At 36.1% G+C, this 21540-nt stretch overlaps 1 protein-coding gene across 30 annotated transcripts in view; it reads left to right on the forward strand.

The window, feature by feature from the left end:
- Nucleotides 1-21540, forward strand: part of NRXN1 (neurexin 1) — a 1144745-nt gene that overhangs the window by 422263 nt on the left and 700942 nt on the right. For all 30 annotated transcript variants that reach the window (XM_037745697.1, XM_037745699.1, XM_017548539.1 and 27 more), the window contains one exon: nucleotides 93-254. In XM_037745697.1, coding sequence (XP_037601625.1) covers nucleotides 93-254 — 162 coding nt within the window. The remainder of the gene's footprint in view (nucleotides 1-92; nucleotides 255-21540) is intronic.

Consider the following 21540-nt stretch of genomic DNA (forward strand, 5'->3'; position numbering starts at 1 on the left):
AAACAAAAACAAAACACAAAACAGGCATATCCCAGGATTACAGTATCTAGGTCTGAGTATAGCGTGTCCTTTCCCTGTGCTTTGTTATCTAGGTGACAATATCAGTGGATGGGATTCTTACTACAACGGGCTACACGCAAGAAGATTATACCATGCTGGGGTCTGATGACTTTTTCTATGTTGGAGGCAGTCCCAGCACAGCCGACCTTCCAGGGTCACCAGTCAGTAACAACTTTATGGGCTGTCTCAAAGAGGTAAATATCGTTGTCATCAGAATCATTCCTAATTCATAATCTCATCATTTCAGATCCAGACTGAAAGCACCTTTGCTGAAGACCTGATGTTTCCACAGTCAAATGGCACAACTTTAAATTCAGTATTCTAATGTTGTTTATGTAGGATTGGGGGTGGGGAGACAGCTCATAGATCATTAGGAAAGAATTAGGTTCCTCTTCTTTACTAGTCTATAAGTAATTTACATTTGAGATTTGTGTGGACAGTTGATATTAACTATAAAAGAAAGTCAAACCAAAAGAGATATTGGGTCTAAAGTTAAGATAAATGATTTACTTGCTTATTTCTACCTAAATGCCATAGGTGTTTTATATACAGTGATGACTTTTTTGAGTATTAAGGGAAAAAATAAGAAAAATTTAAGCTATAGGAGAAGGAACGACTATGTAATTCAAAACAAAACAAAAGCGAAATAAGTCTGTTGAATGAAAAAATTTTGTTCCCATATTTTCAACATGTTCTGGAGGAAGTAAAACTGTTACATTTGTCATCTGGTGAGTTTACTTGATATTTTTCTGAGCAAAATCATCAAACTAAATGATATCAATGATTTCATTCCTTGTTCTCAGCTGTAATTGTCTACTGAAACTTTGTATAAAATTGGAATTTATTGGAGTTTGGGGAGAGAAAGATCAAGAAGTTCCTGAATTTCAAGTTTTAATGAATATTATCCATAAAAACTGCCTTTAAAAAAATTCATTCAGACACAATTTAATTTTCTGTAGCTACTGGAGCCAGCGGTTCCTCTTACATTGTATGGCTACTATTTAATGGTACAGATTTCTAAAATTCAAAGTTAAATAACTTTGAATTCACTAACAGCCATAGATATTGTTGGTAAGCAGTGATGTACTTTGATTTATTCCAGAGAAAATAATTTAATCATATAAACTTGATTCAGGTAAGCGTTAGGGAAAAACATACTACTGAATTATCCTTCCCTGTCTTCTCTTCACATGAACATACCAGTTGATTCATTTGTCCAGTATGTGGATGCGTATAGAATATTCCTAAGGGAGATTTAAAAATGAAATGTTTTAACATAAGAAGGTACAGTTCTAAAAGCCCAAACCTTGCCTTTGCAGTAGGAGTGATACATTGCCTTTTGGAAAATTGCTTTTGCTGGTTACGAATATGTAGTATGATCCAGGCCTGTGTTGAGCCCTGTAGAGGATAATAGTCTAATAGTAATATTCTTATAGTACAAATATTTCCAGAGCTGTTATTTTGTGCGATTCTAAGAGTTTTACAGGAATCCTCACAATATAGGCATTTTGTTATCTGCATGTTTCAGATGATGAAAAAACTGGAGTTTGAAGCAGGTAAGTTTCTTGAGGACAGTGACACAATTAACAAGCATTAAAGTCTAAAGGTTAATCGAGGAAGTCTGACTTCTGATTTCAGTGTCTTTTGTGCTCTTAACTACCATAGTTAAGAGTTCTGTTGCAAGAGAAACGTTTGTTAAGGTTCCTAAAAGATTGAAGAAACTCTCAAATTTGTTACAAACTAAAATAACTTTTATGAATGTATGATAGACTGTGAGGAATGAAGTGTTAAATTGTTTAACACCATTATTGGATTTCAAAAGAGGGTGAAATGAGTAGAGCTCTAGAAGACAAGAAGAGAAACACAAAAGAGTCAGAAAGGTTGTGAGCATCTCAAACAATGACTAATTTAGACATGCAGGGATAAAGAAAGTGTATCAGGTATGGTAAAAGAATGATTCGATTTTATTAGAAGATTGCTGAAACTCCATTCTAGGGAGGGAAAGTGGAGGGCAGAGCCACATCCCCAATCACTCATACCAACCTCCTCATTTTCACTGTGAACCAGGCCAACTATAATCAGTCCCTGCGTCCTGCTTTATGTAGAGAAGGGTAATCCTGCTTAGATTGGAAAAAGGAAGGAGAATCAAGGGATCTCTAGCAGAAATGGGAATCTAACTAAAGAACTATTTTGGGCATCCTGAAAAAAAAAAAAAAAAAAAAAAAAGATGAGGATTTCTGTAGTGAATCTCTGAGTTCAACTGAGACACATAATCTTCTGATAATTCTGCATAAATGAGGGGGTTTTTTTGTGTGTATAAAACTGCAGTTAATCGTCTTAATAACTGACAGTTTTAAATTAAACTGTGCTTCATATTATTATCTTTAATGCTTATTTATAAATCCATATACCTTAGTATTCATATTAATCTTTTAAACACAATATCAAAAAATAAGTCAGGTGGTCTTCCAAGTGACATGTTAGTTCACAGCTGATAAGTTCATAAAAGGAGTATTCACTCTTGCTGTTGTCACTATAGGGTTCGGATACAATTCACACTTCTTTATTGATTGGACACTTTTCACCTCTGTCTTCCACATCTGGTGTATGTGTTTGAAGAAATGTGGTCAGTTTTTTCTTGACTTGTGTAATCGTTTTTATTGTATTTCTTCGGACACACTAGAGTTTGGAAGGATATAGGCACAATTAGTCTATAAAGCAAAACATACCTCGCTTAGAAGAGCTTTTTATTTTTTTATTTTTGATAGAGGGAGTCTTGCTCTGTTGCCCAGGCTGGAGTGCAGTGGCATGATCTCGGTTCACTGAAACCTCTGCCTCCCAGGTTCAAGTGCTTCTCCTGCCTCAGCTTCCCAAGTAGCTGGGACTCCGGGAGCTCACCACCACAACCAGCAAATTTTTGTACTTTTAGTAGTGTTAGGGTTTCACTATATGTTGGGCAGGCTGGTCTCGAACTCCTAAACTCAAGTGATCTGCCCACTTAGGCCTCGCAGAATTCTGGGTGTGGTGGGTCTCGCCTGTAATCCCAGCATTTTGGAGGGCTTTGTAATTGTTCGTAGTTTCCATCTGCCTGAACCATTATCTGTTTAAAAGGCACTGCTTTTCTTACTTCTGAAATGAAATAGTGACAAAGTATCATGGATTTTGCATTAAATCATCTTATTTCAAATAGGTCAGCTTTGTGAAGTTATTGAAAAGAGAGGGATATACCCATGTTTCTTCTCACAGAATCTCTCTTAATTTTAAAGTCCATGTAAATTTTTCTGAATTTTAGCTTGGACTTCCTGGCTTATAGCACACTGCATGTGTAAACCCTTAATTATGACTTCATGTATTGGCTCATAACATTTGTATTTTCAGTCTAGTATGTAATCATCTTAGCATAACCAGTCTTGAAGGAGATTTTAATAACATCTTGTCTGAAATCATGGAAGAAATTTTGGAGAGTTAGAATGGAAAGGACCCTGGAAATCATTTTCTAAGTTCAACCTCCTTCTCCTTCTAGGGGAAACAGACCTAGAGAAGTTATCTGACCAAGAGTAATGAGGGGGGTCCAGCAGGATTAAAACACAGAACCCTATCAAGGGAAATATAATATTTAAATGGTCAGCTCTATTTCATTGTAAGCAATGGCACTCAAAGTATAAAAATACCACTCTCACAAATTTACACATTCATTCTTTAAAGATTAAAGAAACAAAGGCAATTCCTCCACATATTGAAACAACCTATAATCTCATATTTATTAGAAGCAACTTAGGTCTTTCCCTACATGGTATTTAATAATGTCTCTTTGAAATGAGACTTTGTTTGCACGCAGAATAACTAACCCTCGATAGGGAAGTTACTTTGGTGTATGTGATTATCAAATTTCAAAGTAAAATAAGATGAATTCAAAATAATTTGGTAAAACCTAATCTGAACTTCATATGGTGCTTTGTTTAAAATCACAAGAAATACTGAATGGCCAGGAATTCAAATAGAGATCAAAGTAGTTTTTAAAAAATAATTTATATTTTCATCACGAGTAAATCAAAAAGCCTGGGAAAATGTGTGAGCTCACTGAAAAATGACTCACAGTTTGAATTAGAAAAAAAAGAAAAATTGTAAATAATAAATTGCTGTTATAGACAGTTCATATCTATGAAATTCTTAGAGGATAATAGGTCTTCAAAAATATTGTTTTTTAAATCTGATTTTTGCCAAAGCACTATGTTTTGACAGAAATACTTGTTTATATTCTCTGCATTTTTATAACACTGAGTAAAAGCTGAAATATATGTTGCTTAAGAATTTTTGATCATTTTATACTTAATTAAATTTTCTAACAAGCAGTTTTTAGTGACTGCTACAAAAGGAGAGGGGGTCGGAAAACCTTGCAGAAGGAGAAATCATGGTGTCTGAGATGCTCAGATTCCATTTAAGAACATCTTGCCCATTTACCTTAGACTGCTTGGAAAGCATTTTCCTGTAGAAAATTCTCACAGTTAATTCCTCAGGTGCTTACTAAATATATTTTTAGAATCTTTAAAGATAGATGAAAACCTCACTAGTATGTATGTGTTTGTATCCCAATATTTTCATCAGAAGTGTTTCTGTAGTCATTGGCCTGTCAGGAAGGGTCATGGTACTCCCTCATTAATCTCCCCTCAGAACCTGCTCCTGCGATTATTATGCATTTCCTGGTCTCTTTGTGCCCCCAAGAATGCTCTGAAACACCTATTTCCCTCCTGCAGAGTGAATGTTATTTAACATAGTTTGTTAGTAAGGAAATGAAACTGAAGACGTGGGAAAAGACGGTGTGTTGAATACAATGACCCAGAATCCTTTATCTGAAATTTGTGTTTAGTCATATGTACCCGCTGGAAGATTTACAATCACACTGCCTGTGTGAGATAATTTAGAATACTGCCGATAAAAACTGCTGGGATTAAGCCTAAGGAAGTATTCCAGAGAGAGAGAGAAAANAAAAAAAAAAAAAAAAAAAAAAAAAAAAAAAGAATGAGTGAAATGCTAAGGGGAATTAAGTCCCTATTGAAAATTTCATCAACCTAATTAGATCGGCTCAGCCTCTAATTACACTTAGAAACATTTATTACCACAAATCTGAAAGATGCTTTTGAGTTAGATGAGGTTTGGAAAATACCCTGTCTTATGTAAGCATTTTCCCCCACTGTGGAAAAAAATGATAGATTCCTAAATGAAATCTGTGTGGTCTCCTCTGCTGTGTGAAGCGCTTGCATCACAGTGTACCAGCACCAGTGTTGGGAAAGAGATGAAATATATCCTTCCTGCAAATGTTCCTTAATCCCTATCTTTCTCCTTTTGGACAACAGAGAATTTTAGAAAGTTTTGAAGCCTTTTCAATTTATGCCCTTCTTTGGTTGACCATGCCCATCATTTTTTGGGCCCTCGAGTGTCTTTCTTGTTCTTATTTCCCTCTTTGCTCAGAGAGGAATAGAGTATCTGTCATTTACATATAAGAGCAAAAGCTCATGGCGGAATTTGCATTGTGGGTTATTTTTCCAGTTATGAAATAAAAGGCTTTGGTACCTGCTGGATAAATTAATCTAGTAGGAACTGTGAGGAAAGAGAGATCTTTAGTGACATCTGGAAATTATGCCAGATGACAAAAGGGAGACAACTTTAGTTGGTAGAGAACTCCTCATATGGACCCCTAAGTCATGATTAAACAATTTATCTACAGTTTTTCATTTCCTCTAGACTTTTCCTTGTTGAGGTCCTGACTTACTGCCTCTATTCTCTTATGATTTTGTCATGGTCCATATACTGGTTGGTAGCATTTTACAATTTACTTACCTTGACCTTCCCACATGCCTCATCCCTCACTCTTTAGGGAAGAGTGTTGCTTTTTGCTTTCCCACTTCACTTTTTCCTAAACATTTTCTGTGCAGATCCACATGTTTTTATTTACCACATAATAATATAACTATGGATAATACTACCTTGATGGTATGTGGTGATACGTCTTTACTTGCATGAATCATTTTAAGATAGGTTTTGCTAATGCTGACAGGATTAATAGTCTATAAGAAAATACAAATGAATTCCTTTAACTCAAGAACTCATGCATTGACTGGGCTGATATACAGCAGATGCTCAATTTTTGATCAGTGGACTGACTGTGGCTACAGGCTAACTTTCATCTGAAAAGTGTTTCGTGTAGGATCACTATGTACTATGCAAGATGTCATTTTGTTGTGTCAGCTGGAATGGGCTGACTCACAGAATAGCCATTTTCTAGTAATAATGATAGTATGTATTTGGTCTGAGTGCTCTGGCTATTCTGTTCTGTACAGCCTAGTGAGCACTACAGATGATGCCTTGGGGCTGAATGACAATTTTCTAGCTGCTCTGTGCTGCCTTCCTAGAGGCAGGGCCTTGTTTTGGTGATTCAGAGAAAGTCTGGTTTAGCCCCTTTAGAATAGGCAAATGGGCTTAGTGTTTTCTGCAGAAGTTCAGGCATAGAAAGAACGTTTCTTTCTACCTGATTTAAAACATGGAAGATGATAGTTTTGCTTTTAAAACTTCAACAAGAAGACTACATGGAGTTTGTGAAAATGACAAAGGCTTTGACAAATTCTTATGTGTCATTATCCTGATTTATTATAGGCCCAGCCTAGTTTCTTCTAGATCTTGGAAATATTGAAATGTATTTCAATCCTTCAACTGTTATAGTGTCAGCACTTAAATGCAAACAGAGGTTGCTTACCCTTGCCTCCTTTCAAGTATAGAATAGCAGACTGCAGAAATCCTTCTTTCCTTTTAAAAGTCTTCCCAGTAACCCACACAGGGTAATAATAATCATCTCCATATGCAAATGAGGCCTCTTGAGACCTCAGCAGAACATGTGGCTGTGAGTGCCATCCCTGAGCTGACACTCCTGCTAGTAGAGAAGCTTACCTGCATCAAATTGTTGGAACAAATCCCCATGGCATAAACGCTGTAGTGCTTCAGTATCCCTATGATTGTACTAGGCATGTACAAAGGACATGAAAAGTAAAAGCTATTGCTCAAGGGTCAAGGGAGTCAGCATATTCCAGAGCAAGAATAATAATAATATATTAAGCATTTTTTATTTCTCATAACATTTCTGCAACATCCAGTGAGTTACTCAACAGGCATGTGGCTGGGGGCATCAGGAGCATAAAAAAAACAACAATTTTTCCAAAACAAATCCATGAAACTGTGTGAAATAATTTGATATTTGGTGTTTTACACCTATCAGTAAGGGAGTAATGGAAGAAAAAAAAACAAAAATAAGTTTTTGGTGGATTTTAGGTATTTTGTCTTTACTACTCCTTTTTTGAATACATTATAATTATTATATTGCATAGAGTGATGCACCACCAGTTTTTCAATGCTTCTTAATTGCATAGGTAATACTCTAAACATGAAAATAGGCACATGTGAATAGGATCCCTATTTGACAAAAGAAGACATGGAGAGTGTAGTAATAGGAGAAGTGAAGTAACTGACCTAGGGGGAAATAAATAGTAAGTATACAAAGCCAAGCTCCCACCCAAATAATTTGACAGCAGAATTTTTGCCTCTAACTGCCATTCTGTGTTGCTTCCCAAGTCATATTATAATCTCACTTTGCTTCTCTCATTCTCAGTATTTTTATAAAGGTAAAACTAGATGAAATGAGCTTCGTAGGAAACTTTGTGGGAAAGAAAACAGAAAAACACAGCCTAGATTACTGGGATGTCAGAGAATGGAAGACCTGAGGGGGAGGAGAAGCAGTAGGAAATATTTCTCAGATGCCCAGTTAGTTATATATGAGCTTTCAATGGAACCTCTCCCACTCCCCAGGTCTAATTGGTCTGGAGTGGTTACCTCCATGAGTGAGCCTCTTCCCTACTCGGGCAGCCAGCACACTTTTCCTCCTCTAAAGGCAACTAAGATAATAATGTTTGCTATTATTTTCTATACTGTGTAGCCAATCATACAAACAAGAATGCACAGAAAAACATTTGGAAGTACTTTCTAGATTTTTATAAAGTATTGGCTCTATATATTGCTAAGGGTATGTTCACTCCAGTGCATTGTGCCGTAGAGGCAAGGGACATAAGCAATTGGGGCAGAAACCAGGCACCTTGCCATAGACACTCCTCTTCGAGATTGGATTCAGGGAGTCCCATCTGCTCAGGTCCCCAAGGAATTGGAACCCAGCTCCTCAGTTCAGAAAGCATCTGGTGAGTTCTTGTCTGGAATTCAGCCTTTCAAACATAGCAACTTTCCTTCCAGGGGACCCACAGATTTTTATTTCCCGTCATTTTCAGCACATGCCCCATAGCCTGGAACAGTATCAGTGGTTGGCACAATGAATTGTAGTGCTTTTAAATATCAAACCAGCATAGCGTGGTCTGGCAGGGGGTTCAGTGACATTTTAATTCTGAGGACTGGATACATTTTATAGAATATGACATTTTTCAGCCCAGTAGAAAGCAGCAATGAACAATGTCTGAGACTGAACATTTTCTCTTAATTTTAGCACCTACCAGAGCATCTTGTTTAAATTGCTCCGTTTGCTTATGCATTAACACTTGCATGTGCCCATTAAGTTAATCAACATTAAAAATATCTAGTATGGGCAGGGCATGGTGGCTTATGCCTGTAATCCCAGTACTGCAGGAGGCCGGCCAACACGGGTGGATACTTGAAGTCAGGAGTTCGACACCAGCCTGGCAAACATGCTGACATCTGGTCTCTACAAAAATACAAAAAAATTAGCCAGATGGGCTCACTTGAATTCAGGACGCAGAGGTTGCAATAAACTGAGATCATGCCACCATACTCCAGGGTGGGCAACAGAGTGAAACTCTGTCTCACACACAAAAATTATATGTGTGTGTGTGTGTGTGTATGCGTGTGTGATATATATATATATATGTGTGTGTCTGTGTGTATATATATAGCCATGTTCTAGTAATAACCATAGTATATATTTGGGCTAAGTGGCTATTCTGTTCTGTACAGATATGTGTGTGTGTGTGTGTGTGTGTGTGTGTGTGTGTGTGTGTATGTGCTGGGGCACATAATGAGTAAGATAATATATTGGGGCACATAAATGAGTAAGATAATACACTCAGGAATCAGGAGAGAAAGTTGGACAAATAAATTTAGAATTATAATACAAGTGTCCTAAGTGAGGTATGAAAAATTCCTCTATCAATATGGCAGAAGCTGTAATTAACTTTGCAGAGGAAATTAGTAATAATTTCAAATAGAAGGTAATAAAGTAATCTGAGTTTGTCTCTCTTTGCTCAGCTGTATACTGGGCATAGGAAAGATAAAATAAGATGAAGGATCAGAAAACACATTGCAAAGAAAAAGAAAAAAGCTTCATATAAATGTAAGTTTGTTACTTAAATTTGAGCCATATTTTTTTAAGAATCTGAAATTCATCTAAAACAAAATGAATATTTTGGAGTTTCTCTTAATTTCTATTATGAGATGATATACTCTTGTTTTTAGATCTTTGGATCAAAGTCCTTATGTTTGGAAGGAAATTATTTCTGTGCATGGTAATTTGTATCTTTTTTTTTTTAGGAAAATCATCACTATTGAAACACATTTAAAACAAATTAACTGCTTTAAAATGAAAATCGTACTCTTTTTTTTTTTTGTTTTTTTAAAGATGGGGTTTCACCATAATGGCCAGGCTGGTCTTGAACTCCTGATCCACCCACCTCAGCCTCCCAAAGGGCTAGGATTACGGGCGTGAGCCACTGAACCCAGCCGAAAATCATACTCTTATCATTCAGAAGCATGTGATTTTGAATAACAGGAAAATGAGATTTTTATCTTTATGGAGTAAATATTCTGTGTACAGAAAAATTGGTGACTGAGTGTTCAGTTTAGTTTCCTATACACTAAATGACTATGGACTACGTACCAGGCTCTCTGTGGAGTCCTAGAGACACGATAATTAGGTTGACGTAAGTCATTTAATCATGGTCATAATAAGTGAAATTGCCCTTGAAATACAGACATATTTTTGTGAGCCTAAGATCACAATTTGTATTTCTAAATTTGAATCAAATAGGATTAACAGTTACTTGTTATAGATAACTCATCACATTAAATTAGTTAAGATGAATGGCTTTAGAATCAGACAGTCCTGGATTCCGATCCTGGCTTCCTTAAACCTGGTAGTTGTATGACCTGAGATAAGTTAGTTGATGTTTCTGTGCTTTAATTTCTTTCCCCTCTAAAGGATTAAGTGAAACTATGTAATTGAAGCTCTCAAGGCAGTGCCTGGTATATTGTAATATCTCAATTTAGTAAAAACTTTATTAATACTCTATTAATATAGTAAGGATTAGCTACAACTGAATTGACAACAGGAGCTGCTCATGAACTTATGGCTATGCAGTCACATGGGACCCGTCACATAGAAGGATCCTGCTCTTCATTTAATATCTTCTTATTGTCATCTTGAAATTCTTAATAACTTTTGAACAGGGGGCTTCTCATTTTCATTTTACAATGACCCCTACAAATATGATAATTGTCCTGGTTACAGATGAATTTATGAGATTTTACATGCATTGTCTCATTTTAAAAGTTGTTTGTCCTAAGAGCTTTGTGAGAAAATTGAATTAAGTTGGGGACCACGAATTATATATAATATTATTAGAGCCACATCCCTAATATGTGAAAGAAATCAGAAGGAAACCTCTATTATTGACTCTAAGCCTAGTGTCCTTTTCCATTTTGCTGTCCTAAATTATGGCATCCACCATCTAATGTATCAAAAATTGGTAAAGATAATTAAGAAACTTAAAATTTTTAGAAAAATATGGAGTACCTTGTTAAGGAACTGAATTGGGAATAGCTTAATTTTTATAGTTCAAATACAAGTAATTATTTTAGTCTTTAAGAATGTTATCATTGTCATCATCAGATTTCATTTCACATTACTTTTCAAAAGCAATTAGTCTTCCTGCCTGTGTTCACTACTTGTAAACCAAGCAGAGTCTCAGGCGTGAATCGGAAGTGTTTGTTTGTAAGAATAAATTGACCTTATTCAGTAACATTTTCTTCCCTAAGGTCTTCAGGCTGAAAGGTACGATCATCAAGGATTGAAACCAATCTTTCATTAACATTACCCTAAGTTATTATTTAATCATTATTTGATTTATTTATTAAACAACACGTATATAAAACTACATAGAAGATATAGGAACAATTTTTAAGCAAGGATGTGCAACTAAAAGCTATAGTTTTTACATAGTTTAAAAGGAAATAAAAGCCCATGAACAACTCACAGCATACCTACAGATTTACTGAGCAAGGTGTGGTCTGTGAATGAGCAGCATGTGCATCACCTAGGAGCTTGTGAAAGATGAAAAGACTCATGTCCCTTCCCGTGATCTACTGAAAAAGTCTACATTTTAATAAAATCCCTAAGTGATTTCATATACATATTAAAGCTTGAGAATCACTGAGCTACAGTACGTCAACCACCATATTGTACTGACATCATTGACAATATTGGTGCACAAGTATTTTAGGTATCACTAAACACTGTCAACCTAAATCAGAGTATACCTTCATTGCAACTCAAATCCAGATTTTAGAAACAATAAATGTAAAACTACAAATTTGTAGCTCAGTAGTGACTCTGAGGCTTACAGCTAGAGTCTCAGCATCTCAGTGTCAAGATCCCACAGAAGCTCTCATTTCCCTCCAGGCCTCAGGTGGGCTTGGCCTTTTTTCTGGAGATGGAAGTCAGGACCTTCTCATCTGATTGCACTGAGGCCAGATGAGCCATGAGGACCCTTGTAGGGATAACTCCCTACCAATCCAAATTAGGAACAGCAGCTGCAGTCGTGGAATGACGTGTATTGACTATAAAGTAATAAGCTTTTGATTCTGAAATAGTTGGACCTAAGCCCATGACCCTTAAAGTAAAATGCCCATGTGTTTTAATAACAATTTAAAACTAGGTCTCCTATATTTTTATTTGGTTTTCAGAGCAAAATTCTTTCACTTGCCAAAATGCAGAAAATCACTGTGTGCAGGTTTACTTGGGTTAATTTTTGTTACTGTATGGAAATATCTTTATGCTGACTTCTGTATATATTATTTCTTTTTTAAGCCATGGTTCACAAAGGATTATTTTACTTTACCACAATTTGGTAACTTAGGTATTTATTTCCATTTGACAACTTTTAATATAATGGCTTATGCCCTAAAGGAAGTAAACTTCCTTGGATATAAATTGGACAGTTGAGGATTTGTGATATTAAGGAACCATTTAGGGAAATGCTGCTTCTGCAACATGAATTTTGTGAAGAGCCCCTTAGAGGCACCCATGAAGTACAGCACCTCTCTAAACTGAAGCACACCTAGCTTGAAATTTTCTTGGTGACTAGATGAACGAAGGGATGCCTTTAACTGACACAAATGGAGACACCATTATTCCCAGAAGGCATGTGAGTTTATGCTTACATCATGTTTATAAAAAGACAACTTTTTAAGTGAGGTGGCTGCAGGCTTTGCAGAGAAGGAGGTGTCCCAGAATCTCACATTTTCTTTAGGACATCAGAATTTTATGGCATTTTATGTCTTTTCACACTATCTTCTCCTAAGCCCAGTTCGTATATAGAGGCTATTTGTTCTTCTAAATACATATTCAAACTAAATTAGGCTTCGTTAAATGACAATAACACTGAAAATATCATCACCGCCCTTACTGTCCACCCAGAAAAATGCAACATTTTTTCCCTTCACTTGCAATCTTAATAAAGTCTTTCCTTCTGTCTTTGAAATACACATAACAGGCAAAGCAATTAAATGTCAAGTGGAATACTTATTAGTGTAGATTAGCCACAAAGGAAGAATTTTGCATTTATAGTAGTTTTTCTTTAAGTAGTACTTCTGATCCTCATAACTATCTCTTTTTTTCAATTCTAAAACTTTATTATTCTGTGTTTTTCAATCTTACTGAGAGGGAAGAACTGACTGAAAAATTAATGGGTGGCTTGGGAAAATGTAACTATGTTGTCTAGCCAAATAAATATACTTTAATGTATGAAAGCAGTTTTATTTTATTATTATTACAGTAAGAACAGCTCACATAGGATCTACTTGATTAGCAAATTTTTAAATGTACAATACGGTATTGTTATGTATAGGCACAATGTTATACATCAGATCTCTAGAATTTATTATTCTTGCATAATGAAATTTTATAATTATTGATTGACAGCTCCCCATTTCTCCCTTTCTGTAGCTCCTGGCAGCCACAATTCTATTATTTGCTTCTATGATGTAGACTGTTTTAGATAATTCTTATAAGTGGAATCATGCAGTATTTATACTTCTGTGTCTGGCTTATTCACTTGGCTTAATGTCCTCAGGTTCATCCTTACTGACATATATTGCAGAATTTCCTATTTTTCTTTCTTTCCTTTTTTTTTTTTTGAAATGGAGTCTTGCTTTGTTGGCCAGGCTGGAGTGCAGTGGCACAATCTCAGCTCACTGCAACCTCCACCTCCCGGCTTTGAGCGATTCTCCTGCCTCATCCTCTAGGGTAGCTGGGATTATAGGCTCATGTCCCCATCCCTGGCTAATTTTTGTTTTTTTTTTTTCGGTAGAAATGGGGTTTTGCCATGTTAGCCAGGCTGGTCATGATCTCCTGACTTCGACCTCCCAAAGTGCTCAGATTACAGGCATGAGCCACCGCTCTTGGCTGATTTTCTTCTTTCTTAAGGCTGAATAATATTCCCTTGTATGTATATACCACATTTTTTAAAATCCATTCATCCATCAATGGACATTTAGGAGGTGTGCTCATCTTGGCTACTGGGAGGAGTGCTACAGTGATCATAGGAGTGCAAATATCTCTTAAAAATTTTGACTTCATTTCTTTTAGCTAAAGATTCATAAGTGAGATTGCTGTATCATATAGTAATTTTATTTTTATTTTCTTGAGGAACCTTCATACTGTTCTCTGGAGCAGCTGCACCATTTTGCATCCTCACTAAACAGTGTACACAGGTTCCAGTTTATTCACATCCTCACCAACTGTTGTTGGTTTTTCTTTTTTGTCTTTTTTAATAGCCAGGCAACAGGCATGAGGTGATATCTCATTGTAGTTTTAATTTGCATTTATCTGGCGATTATTGATGTTGAGTATCTTTTTACACATCTGTTGGCCCTTTGTATTTCTTCTTTGAAGGAATGTTTATTCAAATCCTTAGTCCATTTTTAATTTGGTTATTATTGCTATGGAGTTTCTACTGGAGAATAGGGCAACCCCTCCAAATGTGTTTACTTATTCAACAAGCCCTCACTTAGTGCCAGGAGTATCTTAACCCCTGACTAGATGCGGGATTTACAAAGATGGAAAATTCACATTGCCTTGGCCAGATTCCAAAGACTTGCAATAATGAAAATGAATTACAATGCCTTTAATTCAATAATAAAATGTATTCAATGACCACAACAAAATTGGCAGTGATATAGATGCGAAGTAAGGATAGAAGCAGGATTAAGACATGGAACAGGAGAGATAAACACATAAGCAATTAGATGTATCTGCTTTTTCATCTCACCTTTGAATTATCTGTGTCATAGCGTTTATTGCTACTATAATGTAATTTTACCAATATTTGATCAACTAGGCTTTCCCAAGTAGATGAAGCCCTAAAGCCCCAAGACATGTGTTGTATGTAATAGTGCTAGTTATGTCTCCTCCTTGGGAGAATTGAGGAAATAGTTACTCAAATAACTTTCTGTTTTCTGTGTTCCAGATGAGGATTTGGGTTGAGAAAAGCTGGGTAGTAATTTTTGTGATGGTAGAGATTGTGACTTTTATTTCTTTAATGGTGTAGTTTGGGGCACAGTAGGTGTTCCATAACCTTTGTGTAGATTCATTGTAATTACATTCAAATGAAACAGGTTCTATAATAGAGATGTATGCTATATTCTATGGCAATGCTGTGTAGGGAGGGGGAGTAGAAATATTTAGAAAAAGACTTTCCCAAGGAGGTAACATTTGAGAAAAGCAGTATGGCACCGAATGAAAAGTAGTATGTCACCACGTGAACAAGGATATGAGATAAGAGTTAAAACAGGAAAAGTTGGAGAAAAGTGCAAGTGTAAAATAATAAACATATTTTGGCGGCATATCTGGAGTTAGTGTAGCTGGAGAAAAGATGCTTGGGAAAAAGTGGTGAATATTGTGTTGGATGGAAATTTGGAAAAAAAATGATGTTGAAACAGATAAAGTAATGACAGGATGTGACTGCTGCATAAGCATCATCTGAGAGCTTATTAAACTGCAGCTTTGTGTCCCCCTCACTTCTGATTCAACAACAGACCTGCATTTTTAACAGAAATACAAGGTGATTCAGAAGCAAATGATGTAAGTGAAACAACTTCAGTCTAACCAAGGCTGCTGTTTGTTATTTGCTGCCATGAAGACTTCTAGAAAGATCTGCATAGGATCAGTATTGTATAGAAATAAGGATGAAAAGAGCATAAGCCTCCATGTAAATATACTGAAACAGATCAAGTGGGAGATAAAGTGTAGAAATTCTTCAAAGGCAGAATCAAGATGACTTTGTACAGTTTTGGAGAAAGAAGAATGAAAAATACAAACACAAACAAAATCTACATATTTCTACCCAAACAAAGCAATCAAACCAGATATTATACTCCAGATTAAAGTGAGAAGGAGTGGGGAGCTTGAGTGGTGGGAAGCATGAAGGAACTAAGAAAACTGGCTTCATGGGATGCAGTGTTTAATTGTTGAGACTGCATGGTTATCACAGTTGACCAGTCTATCTGAAGTGTAACCCACTGCATTTTATTCAACCTCTATGGGAACTAGGGTTTTCATCTTTCAAGTGAAAAAATTAAGCTTTGTATATTTTAAGGTCCCTCTCTAAAATAAGATTTAAGTTCTGTGGTTGTAAACCCAGACAACATATATTTATATAAAGCTGTCTTAACATCCTTACTGAAAAGTCATCTAGCCAAAGAGATCCCAGCATACCACACTAAGTGACCTTAATTCTCAAAAGATAAGAAAGAGAAGAATTTTCTACCACTACCTTCTCCTTGATCAAAAGCAAAATAACAAACAAAATCCTCTTCAAATTTACAAAGAAGGTGTGCTGAAAGAGATTCCTATCTGCCTGCTTAGTTTTTCTTTCTTTCTTTTTCCCCCTTAAGTAAAGTTGGGCCAAGCATCCAAGAACCAGATTTTCAAGGGGCAGCACAAGATGTAAAAGTCTGTCTCTGCCAAGGCCCCTACAGCCTTTCTGCGCCAGCCAATAGCTTTGATGATAGAGCTCAGCATTCTTATTAAGTTTTACAGGTTGCCATCAAACAGCTTCACTGCTTTAAACCTGAAGCTGGTCCCACAGTCCAGTCATAGGGTATATGATCAAAACACATGATGTCTTTAAAAATTGAAAATACTGGATATACTTCCACTGTTTCATGCCTCTCTGCGTTTTAGCAAAGATACATGGATAGGCTCTGCATACAGTTGCCTCATAGTCAATTTTTAAATAACGATTTGATTCTGTGAGGGGTATGGTGGTTGTGAACAGATGAGAGATCTCTGCCAGAGAATAGATTTTAAGAATGATTATCATCAGGCAATGGTTTCTAGGAGCATTTTTAACTGAAAACTCTTGGCAAGGACCAGGAAATACCAGGAGCAGACTACATCTTCTGTTCTAGCTCTGCTGGTCCCAGGGCTGGAGTCCATTAAAGAATATAAATCAAGGAGTGAGAAGCAATCCTTGTAGTCAGTCCTATGATCACACATGCTAAGCAAGCAGTGTGTAAGTATGGAAGGACACTAAATGCCAGTGGAAGAGATGGATGAGATTCAAAACATGCTTTCTTTTCTGGGTCAGTAAAGTCTGTTTCCTTCTTTGCCAGAATCCATGTTCCCTTTTCGCCTATGAAGAATAGAAAGAAGTGTATCTATCTGCGCCATCAGTAATTTTAAAAAAAGGAAGTGAAAAGGGAGCAAGGTGAGCAGAAAGGGAGAGAAAAATGGAAGGAAGGAAGGAAGGAAGGAGGCTTCCTTTTGATAATCATCTTTCTTGATGGGAAAAATAATGTACGGAATTGAAAAATAAGAGCAATTTTTGGAAAGTGAATGATAATTCAGGAGGAGAAATTCTGAACAGTGAAGAGATTTTAAAGATAAACAAAACTGAAACTTAAATATAGGAAATCTCTATGAAGCTTGAGAGAAAAAAAATTAAACAGAAATGAAAATTAGAGACAATTAACTTTCAGGAGAATTTTTAGGGAGGCCAAAATCTTTTCTGAGGATGTATCAGGAAGAAGATCCCCACCCTCCTTTTTTCCATTTATCAGCTTGGATGGTCATATTTTTGTTTTGTTTTGGCCCTGATATCCCATACACAATATAGTGCATGTGTGCTATCCGTGTTTTCTGTGCCACATAGTTATGAATTTTCGAACTCTTATTGAAGTCCTATGGATTCCATTAAATCTTAGCCATTTAGATTTTCAGTCTTTTGCAAAAGGCCTGAAAATTTTAAAGAGAAAAAGTTATGAGATTATTTAATCTTATTTAAAATGAAGAGATAACTGAAGGGACATGTTTTACCCTCACTTTTAATTATTTATAAACTGGGTATTATGATTCTTGGTCCAGACTCTTTATAATTCTCTCCATTAACTTCTGTATATTTCCTTCTGAGCTCCATGTAGCCAGTGAACGTTGCAGATATCAAAGATGTGACAGTTCTGTTTGATAACACCTGGCTTGTGTCTGACTAACCCATGAAACAGAATTGCCTCAGAATAAGGAAGGAGCAGACCTATCTTATGCAGTAGTACATTTTAATGATACTTAAATATAGTCCAGTCTATGATGTGTAAGGCAGACATGACAAACACTGACTAAACTGAAATGGTTTTTAAATCCTTCAGGTCAACTCTATACAAGGTTAAGAAAATCCACTTAAAACAGGTCTTAATGCACAACAGCACTGTGGGAAAAACTTACAAATACATCAGGTTAATTTCAAATTTCAGATTCTTCTCGCCATTTTATCTATCCATTGCTTGCCAAAGGTAAACATTTTGGACATTTTTGACCAACTAACTTTCTTATAATTACATTGTAGAAGTCAGGATCATAATTATTGAGAGTTATTTGGATAATCATTTGAGATAACTCAAATGAATGACATAATTCATCAGAATTTCTCTTGTTTTTAGTAGCATCCTGAAAGACAGGTATCTAGCATGCATGTCAAACCAAGTATCATACTATTTGAAGAAGAGATTCAAGAGTTAAATTTTCAAAAACCCTGTTTGGATATTTTGAAGACTGCCTTCAGTCTGATGAATGCTAAAACATGTGGGATCTTCACAACACTTTGATTTAATTTACTTATTTTTTTCATACGTGGTCATGTTTTCCATAAGCTTAAAATGTTAACACTAGAAAAAACATAAAGCAGTATATGTCATACTGTTTAGGGAAATAAACCCTGTAGTTACATAGGTGAAGAAATCAAGACACAGTGAGATTAAGTGACTCTTCCAAATTATTTTCTTTTTTGCCAAGATGTCTCATCAGTCAGTTATCCTTGATGAATTCAATAAGATCTTCAACTTAACAAAATGATAACCATATTGGTAGAAGCATCTACAACGTAACCTAATACTTCTTTTTTCATTTTTTTTAATTGACAGTTAAACTTAGAATGTGAAAGGCATTTTCCCATTGCTAGCTTTCTAAATGTCAGAATCCTTCATGTCATTTTCTCTTTTCCTCTTACCAGGGCTTTAATGATCTTATGATTCTACCAGCATATCTCAAATTAACCTTGACTTTCTTGTCTGTCATCATGTAACTTTAAAAAGTTCTTCAAGTGGTTTTGGAGAAATGTCATTCTTTAGTTATTTCTCTAGAAACTTTACCTCTCAGTAAAGTCATGAGCTGTTCCAGGGTCCATAAGATAGGTCTTTTACATTTACAGGTATTGATCGACTTACGACCTATGCAACTTACGACCATTCGACTTTACGACCACAATCGCTAGCCACGACTGCTCCGCATCTGACAGCACAAACGTTGCCCAGCTGGGCTTACGACAGTGCGGACCAGCTTCCGGCAGCACTACCATCTCCGCTTGCATATAGCCTACTCAACTTACGACCAAATCGTGTTACGACCGGTCTGTCAGAACCAATCATGGTCGTAAGTCGAGCACTGGCTGCACAGTATTAATATTCCCTACCCCCAAAAAGCAAGTCTTGGCTGGGTGCGGTGGCTCATGCCTGTAACTCCAGCACTTTGGGAGGCTGAGGCAGGCAGATCACTTGAGGTCAGGAATTCGAGACCAGCCTGGCTTACGTGGCGAAATCCCGTCTCTACTAAAATACAAAAATTAGCCAGTGTGGTGGCATGTGCCTATGATCCCAGCTACTCGGGAAGCTGAGTCAGGAGAATCAGTTAAACCCAGGAGGTGGAGGTTGCAGTAAGCCGAGATGGCCTGGGTGATGGAGTGAGAGCTCATCTCAAAAAAAGAAAAGGCAATTTTTCTCTCTGAATTTTTTTTTTTTAATTTTCAACCATGACCAAACTTTACAACTTATAATATATATCTATCCCTGGAAGGATGTAACTATACTTGTCATAGAACTCTAATTAATTAAGAATTATACAACATTATGTTCATCCTTATTCTTTGAGAAAATAGTAAGTTTACCTCAGGCTTTTATGTTTAGATTTTCAATGACATTCTGCATTTGAACAGCTTTTTTTGCTTTTGGAGTCAGACATATCTCTTTTAAAATATTATTTTTGTTCCTCATTTCATCTAGAACTCGGGTAATTTAATATATAATTAATTTCTAATATAAGCAATCAATTTGCTTTTCACCATTTGGTTTGTATTCCCCATTTTCCGATATGCCATTCTGCTTCAATTGTGTTATAGTTAAGGTAACTAAAATCCACCCCATTGACTGACAAAACAATTATTCAACCTTTGTGCCTTGTTTAAAATGCATTAAATTTCTATCTGAAACTGGAATTATAATGCATATTTTAGCTTCTTATAGGAAACATCCATCCATTTCTGATGATTTCTTTTCATCAAGTGCAACTGCTTCAACCTCAATTAACCAGATGAATTTTCCGATCATGTATTCCTTATTCTGATGAAGAAACAGTTACTTGGTTTCTGGGTTATTGACTTATACAATTTTCAGTAAAGCATGTTTCCCTTGAATTGTTTCTGTTTCTCAGTTCTCTTTATCTTAAAAGTCCTCTTTCATGCAATATGTATCTTGTCTTTGGAAAAACATTCCCAAGTATGTTTTCTTTATTATATCATAATCTTTAAGTCACGAATATTTATTATGTATTTGGCATTGCTAGAGATACAAATTTTCTCCTAAAATAGTTGAGCATTGAACTGGGAAGTCAGATTTCTACAAGTAAACATATTTGTTTATTACTTCAGTAAGTAGTGACCACCTTCTAAAGGCACAGTTTATTTGGAGCTGTGTGACTTGCCAATTTTTATAAAGGTTGCATTTTTTAAGGTCTTCTTAGTGAGCTTGCCATCTAAGAATGTGGTCGTTTCTTACCTGAAGTCTGTAGTAATACTGCTTAGGATTTTATTTTGGTGTGACCTTGGGCAAGTAAGTCACTTTCTCAGTCCTCTGATTCCTCATCTGTAAGATAGAGATATAAAAGTATCTCCAGATAGGGTTTTTGTGAACGTTAAATGAGGTAGTTGACATATCTTCAAAGGAAATAGGAGACTTGGCCGGGTGCAGTGGCTCATACCTGTAATCCTAGCACTTTAGGTGGCTGAGACAGGCAGATCACTCTAGGTCAGTGGTTTGAAACAAGCCTAGCCAACATAGTGAAACCCTGTCTCTACTAAAAGTACAAAAAAAAAAAAAAAAAAAGCCAGGTGTGGTGGTGGGTACCTGTAATCCCAGCTACCTTGGAGGCTGAGACAGGACAATTGCTTGAACAGGGGAGGCAGAAGTTGCAGTTAGCCAAAATCGTGTCATTGCACTCCAGCCTGGGAGACAGAGCAAGACTCCATCTCAACAAAAAATAATAATAAAAAAAATAGAGTTAGGTTTACGGTTCATAAGTATGTATACAAATGGCATTGGGGCATTTTACACATGCTGTTTAGTCTTTACAATAAACTTGCAGAGTAATTATTATTCTCTCTGATTTAAAAAAATGATTATTATTATTTTTTGTTATAGAGAAGGCTCAAGGAAGCTTAGTAATTTGCCTAGGGCTGCATCCTGTTAAGAAAGTGAACAAAGATGCAAACTAAATCAATGTGATTCTAAGGCTGTTTCCTTCCTCTGTGCTATGACAATAGTGTGGTGGCAGGAAGAGTACTGGATAAGGGCTCATTCATTTATTTGTTCTATAAATTC

This window comes from Cebus imitator, unplaced genomic scaffold, assembly GCF_001604975.1.
Source record: "Cebus imitator isolate Cc_AM_T3 unplaced genomic scaffold, Cebus_imitator-1.0 Scaffold209, whole genome shotgun sequence".
Lineage (NCBI taxonomy): Eukaryota > Metazoa > Chordata > Mammalia > Primates > Cebidae > Cebus > Cebus imitator.